Genomic DNA, 14,416 nt, shown 5'->3' on the forward strand with positions numbered 1-14,416 from the left:
TCAGGAAGATGTCCACATATGTGTTTAAGCTTGATTTTGCTGGGACTATTTCTGTTTAAAGTTAGACTCCTGTTAGAGCACCTTGTTCAGTGTTATGGCCTTAACTGACTGCTTTAGTTGCTGCTGTTTGGTGTATATAAAACATTCATTTTTAGCTTCATACCATCTGCAAGCTTGAAATAGCACTCTCTCATGGTTCACTGAAGATCAGCTAGTAAAATCATATCAAATGGTAAAGAAAAGAAAACATGCAATGCAATACAGAATGATGTAATCTAAAAGTCCCAGTGTTGTGTTACCTCCCAGAGCTGGAAACACCTGTGCCAAGACAAAATGAAAGCTTTAGGTATCGGTGAACTTTGTGAAGCATGAATCCCAAAGCAGTCTCTGCAGGGAGCAATTCTTGACATGTTTAAATAAATACACTGGGTCTTATTGTAGGCTGTTTAATTGTGAAGGTAGGGCTTCTGGCCTTTCCTATTTGATTTTTTTCAAGAAATATCTATGGAGCCATTTATTTTAAAAATTCAGAACTTGGGAATTTTGCAAGCTCTTGTTATTGGACTTGAGGAAAACAATATTATATTTCACAATAGCAGCCTTTATGGCTACCTATTTTAATATTAAATTCAGGGCCTGACATGGATACTGTGACTGCAGTATCCATTGTTCACCATGGAGCTGTGCTCCAGGATCTGAGTTGTCATTTAATGGAAAACAGTATTGAACCATTTTGGTTGGAAGTCTGATTGAGGTACAGCATGTCAGGGTACGAGGGAATTTGTATCTTCTGGGAGATAATTGGATGAACTGGGATTAGGCTGGTAAAGGAAAAAGCTGTGAGAGGTGAGGGCATAGGGTGGAATTCTGCCAGATGGTTGCTTTGGGCGTGTATGTGAAAAAAGCTGGAGAGTCTGTCTGTGCAACCCAGCTGCATGTAGTCAACAGTTAAGAGTGCCTGGCAGGAAGGGTGACAGCAGCTGCAGCTAATGAGGGGTTTGAGGTGGAGCCACAAAAAGGCTTAGAAGATCCAGGCACAGGCTGGCAAAAGGTAAAAAGAGGGGAGATGTGGTGCTTAGGTAGAAGTAAGGAGTCTGTGTTAACTCCTCCAAGGGTCTGAAAAAGACCACAGCCTTTTGGGTTTTGTTTGTTCATTTGTTTGCACACTTGCTTGTTTTATTAGGTTTCCTTTACTGTGGGGACAAGGTTGTTCTGGTAAAACAGGTAGTCTGAATGCCTGACCTGACTGGTTTCTGTAAGGAAGCTGGGTGAATGATGAATTGAGACTCTAGCTAAGGTGGTGTATGGGTGGGATTAATTCACAGAAGTTTAGGGCTGGAAGGGACCTCATGAGATCTTTGGGTCCAGCTCCCCCCATGATCCGAGTTATCATCTCATTAGTAACACTTCTGCAAGGTTTGAGGGTGGGTAAGAAGATGTATGTAGAAGTCCTGCTTTGTCCAGGTGAAAGGGGGGATATGATCGTTTGGGGAAGTTGTGGGCTCAAGAATACAAGTGTCTTTAAACTTGCATATTAAATCCCTTATTTACAGAGTATTTATTGACACTTGTAACTCCTAAGTTAAAGCCCTTTGGAAGGTATCAGTGTGACTGGATCCTTCAAGGATTAGAAAGAAATGACCATACTGACTTCCAGTATAATGTATGGTGATAGAGCAACCGAGTTTTAAGACCTACTGGGTGATGCTTCTGCTGTTCTTCATAATTCAGCTGTTCTGAGGTTGAGAGGCTGTGTTTGGCTAAAAGCAGATTCAAACTGAAAACGTGAAGGCAGTCAAACAAATGGTTCTGGTGTTGGCTATGACTTTTTAGAGCAAATAAGCCATCAAGAATAGTGCTTTATCTGTCAGATTGTAGAAACAGTGACACAGGCCCTTGCTCGGAAGAGAAGATAGTGTTTTTAAAAGTGTGCTTGCTTTAACCCTTTCCTTGCTGGCTACTAGAGTCCAGTGAAGACTTCCCTGGAGTACATTGGCAAGAGATGCACTATTTGACATTGGACTCAACTATTGTGTGGCCTATATCTTTAAATTGGTGTGAAGGTTATACTTTGTGAGATCTTAATTTGACAGAAATCCTTGGGCCCCAAGTACGTCCCTGCTCCTCTTATTAATATATAATTACATTTATAGCTGAAGACTCAGTCTGTTTACCACTGCCAGCAGCCTCAGTCATTTTTAAGCGAAGAGTCCCACCAAGCAGTCCTCTCCCAAGGCATTTGTACCCATCTAGATACTTACATTTTCACCAGTATCTCCCTTGATATTCATCAGGGTTTTTCCAGCACTCCAGTTACCTCTTGTCAGATGTGGCACTTACTTCAGCATGGCTTTTGCTATCAATGTAGCTGCCAGAGCATTGGCTAGGTTGGAGCATACCCAATGTTGGTGTCATGCTGATGTGGAGACAGCACAACTTCCCTGTACAACAGGACCATTCTGCCCTTAGCTATTTTCCTGAAGGGTTCCTCTTGTGTGGCCTCTGACAAATGGCCTGTAGTATAAGTAAGTACAAAATACTCTATTCTTTGGTGACTTTAGAGGGTCTCTCTCTCCCCACCCTCAGGGGAGCATGAATTTTCTCTTCTGGAGATACCTTCGTTTCTTTTTTTTCCAGTCTTTGGTGTTCTTTCCTTTTAGCGCTCATTTCTTCTTTTCCCCATTCCTCAGAGTGACAGACCAGCCCCCTCCACTGCAACTTTAATTATCAGGGAGGGGAGTTTGTATTGCCATTAGATTGCCTTCACGGGTGGAAGTCTAGAGAGAGTGCTCTTGGTTGCTTTCTCTACCTCTTTCTCCACTTCACACCTGGAGACAGGAGAAGAGGAGCAGTCAGCTCTCTACCTCCATGCTTATGAGCATTCACGGTTAGCATCAATTAATAAATTAACCAACCTCAGGCAGGAACAACCAATGGTCCTGGGATGTTGACCAGTGTTATTCAATCTAGAATTGTCCAACCCAAATCAGGCCACCTGGCTGGTGTGTGGAACTGGCAAGAGAGAGGCACTTACGTCAGGCAATAGAATATCAAGGAGCTTAGGGAAGGTGGAGCTGGATATTTTTCAGTGCAAGTACAAATTATCCCACAATTTCTTACTGCAGGGTTCTTATGTTTTTGTTGTAAGCAGCTTGTGCTGGCCTCTGTCCCAAACAAGATGGATGCTGGGGCTGTTCTAGTCCAGCAGTTTCTGTGTCTCTTTACTGTTCTGCACTGTCCTACACTCTTGAGGATGAAAATCCTCCCAGCCCCATCATGGCCTGACCCATTGAATTAACCAGCCCACTAAAGTTCACAGCCTGACTACATATTTCACATCCACTGTTTAAATCATTGTGTTTGCTGGATCACGTTATTGCATCAGCTAAGCTGATGGTAATCAGTGAGCAATGGTCCTGATTTTCTTGTTCTGACTGATATTTCTTTATTTTTTATATCTCTGGCCAACATTTGGCCTGCAAGTCTCTTGAAGACTGCAACTCTTTGGCCCCTTCCTACACATACCCTGTAAATTGTGTAATTTTTCACCTTCTTCTCCCTACTCCAGATTTCTACAGCCCACTGGAGAGCGTGTTATCAAGTGCTGCAGCCTGACCTCCACTTCGCTTGCTTTTCTAGCTGCTATAGAGGACCACGTTTGTGATGGAGGCTTTGCTGGAGGGAATGCAAAAGCAAGGATGTGGCGGGTATGTATGCAGCTGTTTGCAATAGTCTCCTCTTAACTAAAGAAACACCTGTATTAGTTTAATGTTCAAATGCCGTAGTCCTTCAGTTCTTTCCTTAGTCAGCTAAACCTTTATCTATGCAGGGTTTTATGCTTGAGTAAAGCCTTCAGGATGTAGTTAGTGGGGCTTGATATACTGTGCCACTGATTTTTTTTTTTTTTTTTTTCTTGGAGCAGGAGCAGAGCAGTAGTGAATTGCTTTTCCAGAAGTCTCTGGCTGCCAGCCTTCATAGTTTTAATAGTTGGCATATCTGTACTTTCAGCTTTCTGAATAATTGTCACTCCCTCTTATATTTACAGCCTTCTTACAAGCTCTTTTGACACTAAGTGCCATTGTAGTGAAATACATAAAAGCAGCATGGTTCCGCTCTGCAGATCTACTCCAATCTGTTTGCTTTCCTAGCTGAAATAAGTCCTACTGCTTCTTGCTCCTGCTGGCATTGTAGGGACCATCCAGCGGCAAGAGTGCAAGCTGTATTCTTTTTTTGGCTTGCGTGTTATCAGCAGAACTGTTAAATGTCTTCAAGCTACAGAATCTTTAATGCTAGAGTCAGGCTAAGATACATATGGCTTTGAGAGCCTAGGCTGAATCTACAATTCAAAACAAGGAAGAAAAAGCAGAATTTTACGTAGTAATTGAGGAAATTTGAGCTGGAAGTCACTCTTCCACTTGTATTCAATCTCTGTGTAAAACCCTTTTGGTAATCCCTTTTCAGAAATTGCCCAATCCTTAAAGATGGCAAATACCACCTCTTCCTTGCATAACTAGCTTCAGAACCTGAACATGAATCTTATTATACAGTTCCTGCAAACAAAATAAATGTACTTGCCATAGTTCCTGCTTAATTTTTGGTCACTTTGCAGGACAGGGTGAGCATCAAATTTAATAGTGAGGTCGGCTCCTTTAAGAATGTATTTTCTTTCCCTATAGAAAAACTGTCAAGTTGTGAAGTGTGCAGCCACTCTGGGGAAACGGAGAAATTTCAATCCTTTAACCTATTGATTTCCATTTCTTTTCAGTCCTTCCTGTTTGACAGGCAAATTAAAGGGGTAAAGATCAGCATGGAGTTCACTGCTCTCTTGGGCTGTATCTTGCAACACTTAATAGTGTCCCTAGCTGAGCAACTTGTGAAGTTTCAGAGAAGTTAGTTGAATTGGCTTCACTGATTACTGCACCAAATTCGCAATCCCAGATTCTCTAGGGAGCAGACTCTCTCTAGTAGATTGCAGATGTTTTATTCTTCATTATTGTGGTGTCATCCAACCTGTTCTGCTTAGCAGTTTGTCAGCATTTATGTGATAAACCTCTATTTTCAGGAACTGATAACTTAGCTGTAAGATTTCTCTTGTGACTCAAACTTGGTATAAAAAGTCTCTGCTTTGGGGCAATATTTTTTTAAAATATAAAATAAGAGAAACCTGTTTAGCTTATTGTGCATTATTCAAGTGCCAAATTGTAGCATTTAGTATTTTATTGATGTTTTTATGCTCCTATTTAATAAATTGAGTTTTGTCTTTTTGGGCAGCGGTTCTCAACCTTTGTCCTACCAACCATTTTGTCAGAAACCTTGGTCCCACCATAATAAAATAAAACCCCACAAAACTGCACTGTTGCACTGTTTGAGATATCTGTTAATTCATCTACTTGAAGGTTTTTGAAAAAAACAAACAAACAATTGTTTGCACTTCAGCTCCTACCAGTGGGACACGTCCCATTGGTTGAGAAACACTGTTTTAGTGTGTCATGGGGCGGGGCCTAGCGAGCGGCCGTGAAGCTCCCTAGTGCCCCTTGCCATGCCAGTTAGGCGATTCGGCACCCTCTGATCCTCTCCTGCCACGTCTCTGATGTTAACTGGTTCAGTTGGGGAGGCTGCCACTTATCGCCTAGACACTGTGCCAATACTACTTCCCGTTCCAGTTGGGATGGCCCCCTATACCCTCCGACCTTAGGGCAATGCGTGCCTCCAAACCTCCCCTTCAGCACACCTCAAGCCTCACAGCTGTTCCTGGATGTTATTAGGTCCTTGCCCTTCGGCACCACTCTCTGGCGCCCTGGGCCCGTCATGCCCTGGTGCCCCTGTCTGGCGCCCCTGGGCTTGCTCCACTCTCTGGCACCCCTGGGCTCATCCTGCCCCAGCGCCCCTCTCCGGTACTCTTGGACTTATTATGCACCCACACCCTGGTACCTCTCTCTGGCACCTCTGGGTGTGCTACACACTGAGCGCCCCGGGGCTTGTCATGCCCCGGCACCCCTCTCAGGCGTTCCGGGACTTATTATACGCTTGGCGCCCCTTTACCGGTGCCTCGGGTTGCTCGTGAACTAGCACCCTTTTCCCGGTGCCTCTGGGCTGGTGCAGCGACTCGCGCCCCTTTACCAGCACCCCTGGGTTGCTCGTGAACTAGCACCCTTTTCCTGGCGCCTCTGGGCCGGTCCTATGACCCGCACCCCTTTAGCGGCGCCCCTGGGGTTTGCCGCATAACGTGTGTCCCTCTCTGGGTTCCTCTGGGCTTGCCTCGCCCAGGCAATGCCCCACCGGGGCCTGTCTTGCGCCTTCCACGCATCTTGTCCTTCCTGGGGCGTCTCATCCATCAAGCTCCTCGCCCTCTCGGGGGCCTATGCCACACTTCCTCGCCCTCTCGGGGGCCTGTGCCGCGCCCCTCGCGCTGGGGTCCCAACCCCACACTCACCGGACGCCTCTCCAGCACTCTAAAATGCTGTGCCCATTGTGGCACTGCTCACTGTGCCCCCGCTGGGCACCGGGAACCCCCAAGCTACTGGGGAGCCCCCGTGAGGCCTCCTCACACCCCTACAGCCTCACCCGGTCCTCTGGTATAACCATAACTAAACCCAGAGCCAAACGGCTGTAACATAACCACAAGGAACCTTCTGGCTCACGACATAAACTCCGTGCCACACTGGCTCTTAGCCCTACCTCCCTTAGGGTTCTCTCTTCCCCTGCATCATTGCAGTCAGGCAGCAACCATACACCCAGCCTAAGGCTGTCTGGAGAGAACTGCTACTAGGTTTTGGCCTGGGCTGTTTATAAAGGCCCGGCCCTGCCCCCTTTCTGGTCATATGACCAGCCTGGTTGCTCTGGCAACCAACATCTGTGCTGCCTTAGGGAGCTTCCACATCCCTTATTCCTAATGCCAGTAGCAGGCACCCTAGTGCCCTGCTACATAGTGTATATAATTAAGGTTATTTGTTCAGGTTGAGGTTTCTGAAAGTGCTTGAATTTGGCATAACTGCGCTCATGGAAGGTGGTGACAAAACTCGCATTGACTTTAACAGGACACATGTTGGGCTAGGGTGGAGTGCTTCTGAAAAATCCCATCTCTGAGGGTAGTAATTCATTTCTTGGGGTGAATAGGTGAAAAAGACCTAAAACAGCTAAGCTATTTTATTTCAGAATGCTGAGTGCTACATGTATGCTTCAGGTTGGCTGTTTAGCTATGTAAACCAGTTTGCTCGATTGACTTCTGTGGTGTTAGGCCGAGTTACATCAGCTGAGATTCTGGTCGCTCATGCATTAATGTTAGTTCAGTCTAGTATGAGTACAAGATTATGTTTGCTAAATTGACCCTGCAGGTTCACCATGTAGGTAAAGAATTCCTGAGTCATGTTGAGCTAAACTAGTCTGTCTGGTTAGTTTCTAAAATGTTAAAGAATTTTCTTTCGAGGGGGCCTTGATAAGGAAAGCATTATACCTGAATAAAACCCTAACTGCTGGCTCTAGAGAGTTTGCTTGTAATGGTGGAGGTGCCAAAGGGTGAGGTGGGTATGGGAATGCAGGGAAACCATACACTTGTTGCTGAGTTCAGTATCTGTACTGTCCATTCCCTGCTCTTAACAAGTTGTCTACCTGTCAGCAGAGGATTCTTGACATCCTGCGAGGCTGAGCTGCATGAGCTGATGAAGCAGATTGACATCATGGTGGCTCACAAGAAATCTGAGTGGGAAGGACAGGCTCAGGCCCTAGAGGCTTGCTTGGAGGTCCGAGATCAGGAGCTTTCTTCCACTAGAGCATTGTTGAATGAAAAGAACAAAGAGGTACTGTCACAGATTTACTCTGTTCTGTATCCAGAAACTCTGTCCTTCCATCTGGAAACATAAATTTTCAGTGTTCGTAGACTTGGCACTTTCCATTTTGGTCACTGTTCTGTTCGAAGCATCTGTTTTTCCTTGCTGGTGTTTTATTGATTAAAGAGTAGAGATTAGGCAAAGCAAATGTTAATTAAAAATGTAAAAACACAAGCACAGGTTTTTTAGTCCTATGCCAAGGAAGGGCTGTGGCCTGTTTTGCACTACTGGGCTGGGATTTCCAGAGGGACCTATGGCAGTGACGTACCCGACTCCTAAAGTAACTTGGTGATAGTTGGGTGCCGAAATCACAGACTGGACTCTCAAAGCAACTGTGGAGAACACAGAAATAATAGCTGGTGACAGACAAGTGGTAAGCATCCTGAATGCATGTCATCACTTGGAAAGTGAGAATGGGATTTGCTAAACTGCACTAGGCTCTTGCTGAGAATTTCTGAGGTGATTATTTTGTGTAGATGAGCCATAGGGCTGGTTTTCTGGTGTTTCAAAAATACACATGATAAACTGTTGCATCAATATAGGAACGTCTTCTGTGGGTTGTTTGTAATAAACTTTGCCTCCTGTAAACTGAATTGTTATGTTTCTCTTGGATCCTAGGAGGTCAAGAGGAATGTGGTGTGCTGTGGACCTCTCTGAGGTGTGGACAAACAGTTTATACTGACTTAAAAGGTGCATGTCTGGGGAAATTACCATGTGTTAGTTGATCCATGGTAATTGCTTCCTGTGTCTGCTCTTGTCCCAAAGCAAGTGAAAACTGAACTGGGGCAGTTCACCTCTGAACTAAGCAAATTTTAAATTACTTCAGTTTAGTCTCCACTTGCTGTGAAAGACAGAAGAAACGTGAAACAGTTCTTATGGATCAGCTAACAATGATGGACCCTTTCAGCGTGGTATAATTTGTGTGTCCACATCCTCTGATGCTCAACGATAATGCCTTCATTTAAACAGTCTTGATTGTGCAGCTCCTTTGTCATGTACATTTCTTGTCAGCACACTGCCCTTGCCACAAATAGTATTTTGGCAGCAGGTGAGGGAGGCATGGAGGGCATTCAAGTTCTAACTCCTTTTGGACTGGAATTCTCACTTTTATCACAAAAGCCATTGACAATGCTTGTGTTTCTGTATGCCTTTGTTACCCAAGAAACAGCTGCTGTTTCTGTGGTCCTCAAAATAAACAAGTATGTATATACTTAGTGTTAGAACTGTTATGCAGTCCAGCTTAAAATAAAAATGAGTAGGAGAAAGTAGAGATTCAGGTAGGTTATATTTATAATGTACCTTAGAGCAATAGCATAAGCTGTGGTTAAGATCATTGCAGGACGGACACTCTACTGTTCATGCTCTAGGACTGTTTATTCATCATCTTTCCCTCTCTGCCTTCCTCTGACTTGTTACATAGTTTTTGTTTTATGCTGCTCAAATATCAGCTGGATGCTTCAAAGACAGGCAATTGAACAGGTTGCTGCCCCAGAACCCAGGGAAGGTGCACAAATGAAAATGAGCTGAGAATTGTTGTTTGGGGTTTTAAAAAAAAATATATATATAACATAAGGACAGTCTCCCATTCAGAAGATTCAAAGTCTTATTTACTTTGATTCTTTTTTACCTGCACATGTAATTTGGAGGCTTTCTTCTTCACCTGAAGAGATGAGATAAGGACATGACTATCTTTGTCAATGAAAGCTTGATTTTAATACGTATCTTTTGAACAGTTTCTGATCAAATAACATAGACAAATATTGCCTTTTGATTGAAACTTGCCCAGCTTAATTTCTGTCTAAAAGGTGGAAATCTCAGAAAATTGCGAACAGCTGAAAAGTAGGGTCTGGAATTGACACAGTTGGGTAAATTTAGACCCAAATTCTGCAAAGATTTAAGCACATGTTTAACTTTCTTTGTGGTGAGTTACCCCTCTAGTTGGTAGGAGTGTCCACAGTGTAGAAGGTTTTGTAGGATCAGGCCCTTATGCTCATAGTTGCTACCACTTATATGTCCCACACAGAGGAATTTTTCAGTTTTGGTGTCTAGCAGTGATACAATCAGATGTGTTAAAGCCTGCTATTTACTGTGCTAACAGTTACTGAGTGGTTAAATTATTTTTTTAGGTTGGGATGTTGTGCCAGCAGTTGGAAGGCATGGAGAAGTCTAAGCAGGACATGGCTGTTGAGTATGAACAACAGTTGAAGACGTTTCAAGAGGAGGTGGGTTGCAGAAAAATGTTATCTGGCAGATTAACTATTTTGTTACTTTTGTTTTTTTAATTTTGCTTCTTTTTCGTTCTTTTTTTTTAATCTTACAGCCTCTGCCATGTGCCAGAAGAGAAAATAGATTAGAGACAGAAACACAGAACCTGTGTCATATGCTTTATTCCAAAGGATTTAAGGGCTTAAAACTGCTGTAGAAGTAGAAGTGCTTGCTGCAAAGACTTGTTGCTATTTTCATATATGTTAAACATCTGCAGAAGTTGACAGCAAATATTTCCTGTCTTCTCCCACCCCAGCTATCAGAATGTGTGTGCTTATGTTGCTATGGGTACAGGCAACAGCATCATTTCCCCAGCATATCATGAAATTAAAAAAGCATGACTGTGCAGCTGGCCTTCTTCATGTGAAATAAACGAGATAAATCATGGTAGAGCATAAAAATGCACATCCACAATCAAGTATATCCACAGGAAGGTAGCAGCCATCCGCTAACTAGTATAGTGCACCATTTTGTGTGCTCAGAACAGCGAGATATAACTTGGACCCAAGGACACCATCTTTCTCTTTCTGAAAATTGCCACAGACATATTTACTTCCTTGTAAATAAGAAAGACTATATTTTAAGGCCTCCTGCAAAGTCCTTTCTCCATCTCTTTGTCTTACGTTGCTAGTCATCATCCTAGCACTGGAGCATCTTCTTTATAAACACAGTAGCAATAATATATTGCAGGATTCTCAGGCACTTCCCCCTTTTCAGAACAGACGCTTTGTTTTGAGTAAGATTTTTTTTTTTAATCTTTTTTTTTTTTTGGACAAAAGATGTTGCTTTCACCACTTTTAAGCCAGTTGCACAGAACTCAAGTTTACCAGGCCATGAAAGATGCTGGGTTATTTTTCCTTGGGATGAGAACCCTTTTTTCTAGTGAAACTTGGTATGTCCATCCTGAGACTTAGCTAAGGCACTGCCAGTTGGGTGCAGGCCATTTTACCTTGTCATTGGCTGAGTTTGGCAGGACCAAATAACATTATTCTGCTGCTGCTTGAGTGGCCACTGTGGACTCCATTGGTGATCCACGGTCCTTTTAGCAAAGGCAGGTATCCAGATCTCAGACTTTCTAATTGCTGGCTGGGCAGAGAGCCTGACGCCACTCCTGCTTGTTGTTCCTCCAAAACCACAAGGCCTAGCACAAGACTCTTTCTGTGCTTAGCTTTACTGAAGAGATTTTGCTCTCCTGTGTATGTTAATTCACTTCCTAAATACTAAGTTTACTTGACAGAGACTCTTAAAAGGAATTCCAGACTTTCTGTCCCACAGAAGTCATCTTGCCCACAGTAATGCAGCAGATGCTGGGATTTCCTGCAGGTGGTAGGACAGCATTTCACATTTGGACCTTTGCTGTTTCCTTATGCTTCCCCAGTGTGTCAGTAACTTAGAGTTAAATACCATGAAAGGCTAGCAGTGTGTTGGCTTTACTTCACTGGAGAACTGCTTGATTCTTGCTTATGGTAGGGCATACGTGAAAAGAAAAAAAATTGGTCCTTGTTTAAAAACCCCTTATATTTCAGCATGATTAGCAGTCTTTGTTCAAGAGATGTTTCCACTGGAATAGTAGAGGTGCTGCTGAGCAAGACTGAGGTACATTGGCAGATTGAGGTACATTAATGTTAAGGACTAGAATAGCAGTCAGGCTGTGGGCAAGACTGAAAAGCTTGGGTTTTTTAATATGGACAGATTCTCCTGTCTGTTGTTCTCTTCCTAGTATTGTCACTAGCTTTCTTTGGGTCCAAGCTTCCATCTCTGAACTGCTTATTGACCTTACGTTTCATTACCAATGCATTTATATATTCAGTATTCTATTCACAAGGGTACTGCAAAGCTAACTCAATACCTGGGGAGCATTTTGGCCCTACTTCAGCTCGGGGCGTGTACATGCTTAACTTGAAGTCATTTATGTCCATCCCTGTTCAGTAAGGACGTCTCTCTTATGGCTAAATACCAGGGCTGAGAGTCATGAGATCTAGGTTTAGTTCCTGATCTAGTTTGCATAGTTCCTGATCTTATTTGCATGTTTCATTTATAATCCTGGCCTTTGCTTTCTCCATCTGTAATATGGGATAATGTTTCCACTAACCACATCAGTGATCTGAGGTTCAGTTCATCCATGTTTTTAATGGAAAGAGACCTTCAGAAGGAAGATGTAGGGCAGGGGTGTCCAACCTTTTTGAATGTGGGGCTGGATCATGAACTTTTTATCACTCGGTGGGCTGGCAGGAGCAGGCGCTTGTGTGGCCTGTCCAGTCTGGCCACAGCCTGGGGGTGCAGGGGTCAAGGGGTGCCGCATGACCCCTCCGTGTCCTCCTTGCCACCTGAGCGGCCTTGAGGATGCTCCCACACCTGCGCACCTGGGCTCAGCAGCTGGGGGACATGTGGGGACTCTACAGGGGGGTGTGGGATGTGCAGGGACACCCCCCTGCTCCTTCTCCCCTGGGGCAGCCCGAGCCCAAGTGGCAGGGGTCCCTCCCTCCCTGGGGCCCGTGACTCACTATCCCCAGTGCAATGTCTGTGGATGTTGGGGGTATGCAGGGAGGCAGGAGTGGTGCCAGCTTCCTGCCTGGACAGCCACAGCGGCAGCAGCATCTCCCGTGGGCCTGGCTGCAGCATCCCTCTGCACTGGCATCCGAGCCCTTTGCGCCCACCCGCTGCACTGTGACCTGCACCAGGTGGGGACCAGTGCAGGGTGGGGCTGGTATGCAAATGAGGGGCAGGGTGGGGCTAGGAATGGAAACCCTACAATGTGGGGGAGGGGAGGAGCTGGCATGCAAATGAGGAAGGGAGGGGTGGGGCAAGGAAGGGACACAGTGAAATGAGGGGGAAGGGGAAGAGCCGCACCGCATTGGCAACGTCAAGCTGATGCAGTGTGTGTGGGAACCTTGTCCCTTCCTCAGCCCTTCAGCAGCCATTAGGAAGCTGCTGAGGGGCTGGGGTTCCTGTTGCAGCACCGTAGGCCACAGAAAATGGCTTGGCGTGCCACATGGCGGCCTGCAGGCCATATGTTGGACAAGCCTGATGTAGGGTAATGTAAATTAAAAATTCATATTTGGTCAAAAATATCATTTAAATGCAAAATATTAATTTCCTTCAAAGTTTGTGGCATGAAATCTTGACCTTTTCTTGTTACCTTTCTCAAGACAGTGGGGAAGTGGTATAGTGTGGCTAAGAAAGCAGTATAACAGGGTGAGTAGCTATTTGCATTCTGTTTTAAGGGAAGCCCTTCAGTTCTGTTTGAGTCTCAGAGGACCCCAATTCTTTTTGGAGACTGTCACTTCATGTTTGTATAACACTCAGAGCCCAAGGTAGCCCCAGATCCTCCTGATGGCTTCGCCACAGATGGAAGTTGATGAACTTGCCTGCAGCCTTGGCTCCTGAGAGGCTTGTATATTTTAGGTTAACTTGTAGAGGTCCATGCCTCAGTATCCACAGGAGCCTGGCTCAGTCTCTGAATTTTGTTGAATTGAAGAAGTGTTTGTATGAGAGGCCTTTATGTCCCTTCCTTCAGAACAACTTTAAGTTCTTGCACTGTGACCTCGTGCAGGAATGTTAGAATTATATTGACTTCCTTGCAGCTAGCCAGACTGAAAAGGAGCTATGAAAAGCTGCAGAAGAAACAGCTGAAAGAAGCAAGGGAGAATGCCAAGAGCCAAGGGCATGGGCAGGACCAATCTGAAGTGACCAGACTGACCAAGAAGATAGAGGTAAGTGCATAGTAAGCAGTTGTTGCTAGGTCTTGTACAGGCTGAATTGAGTACCTCAACTTCAGTGACCAATCTGCATGTTTAATAATGGATTTTGAGTCCAGATACCCAATCTTCCTACCCTGGCATTACCTCTTAGTCTCTTCCAGGGCAGAGTACCTTTTTTGTACTGTTCCTGTCAGTTGTCTTCTGTGCATTGATCAGGATATGACTCAGTGAGCCATGTGCCCTCAAGATTTTATAAAAGAGATGGAGTAAGCTGTCAAAGGGGAGCAGGAGAGAACTGTTGGAAACTATATATCTTAAAAATATGATTTGTTGCCTGATCTCTGGGGCCTTGAAGTGCTATCATAATGCAAAAATATGCAAAGCTTCTATTTTTATTTGGGTCTAATTTAAAGGCAGGGATGTTTTAAGGGCAAGATAGTAAGTGGCTGTCACACATTCAAGAGCTTGTCTACATTATGAAGTTCTTTCAGCAGGGTGGTATTGACCAGCGGGTATGAAAATATCACACCCCACAGCTAAGGTAGCTTTGCCAGCAAGCTCCCTGCTATGGATACAGCACAGGCAGTAGAAGATAGCTTTTGCCAGCAGAGCTTCTGTCATTCA

At 44.5% G+C, this 14,416-nt stretch overlaps 1 protein-coding gene across 1 annotated transcript in view; it reads left to right on the forward strand.

The window, feature by feature from the left end:
• Window positions 1-1,307: 1,307 nt before the first annotated feature.
• The window catches only part of CEP63 (centrosomal protein 63), a 28,631-nt gene continuing 15,522 nt past the window's right edge, over window positions 1,308-14,416 (forward strand). The window contains exons 1-5 of the mRNA XM_019543050.1: window positions 1,308-2,525; window positions 3,569-3,707; window positions 7,619-7,796; window positions 9,953-10,048; window positions 13,676-13,804. Coding sequence (XP_019398595.1) covers window positions 3,664-3,707; window positions 7,619-7,796; window positions 9,953-10,048; window positions 13,676-13,804 — 447 coding nt within the window. The 5' untranslated portion in view covers window positions 1,308-2,525; window positions 3,569-3,663. The remainder of the gene's footprint in view (window positions 2,526-3,568; window positions 3,708-7,618; window positions 7,797-9,952; window positions 10,049-13,675; window positions 13,805-14,416) is intronic.

Source organism: Crocodylus porosus, unplaced genomic scaffold (genome assembly GCF_001723895.1).
Source record: "Crocodylus porosus isolate Cpor-Errol unplaced genomic scaffold, CroPor_comp1, whole genome shotgun sequence".
Classification (NCBI taxonomy): domain Eukaryota; kingdom Metazoa; phylum Chordata; order Crocodylia; family Crocodylidae; genus Crocodylus; species Crocodylus porosus.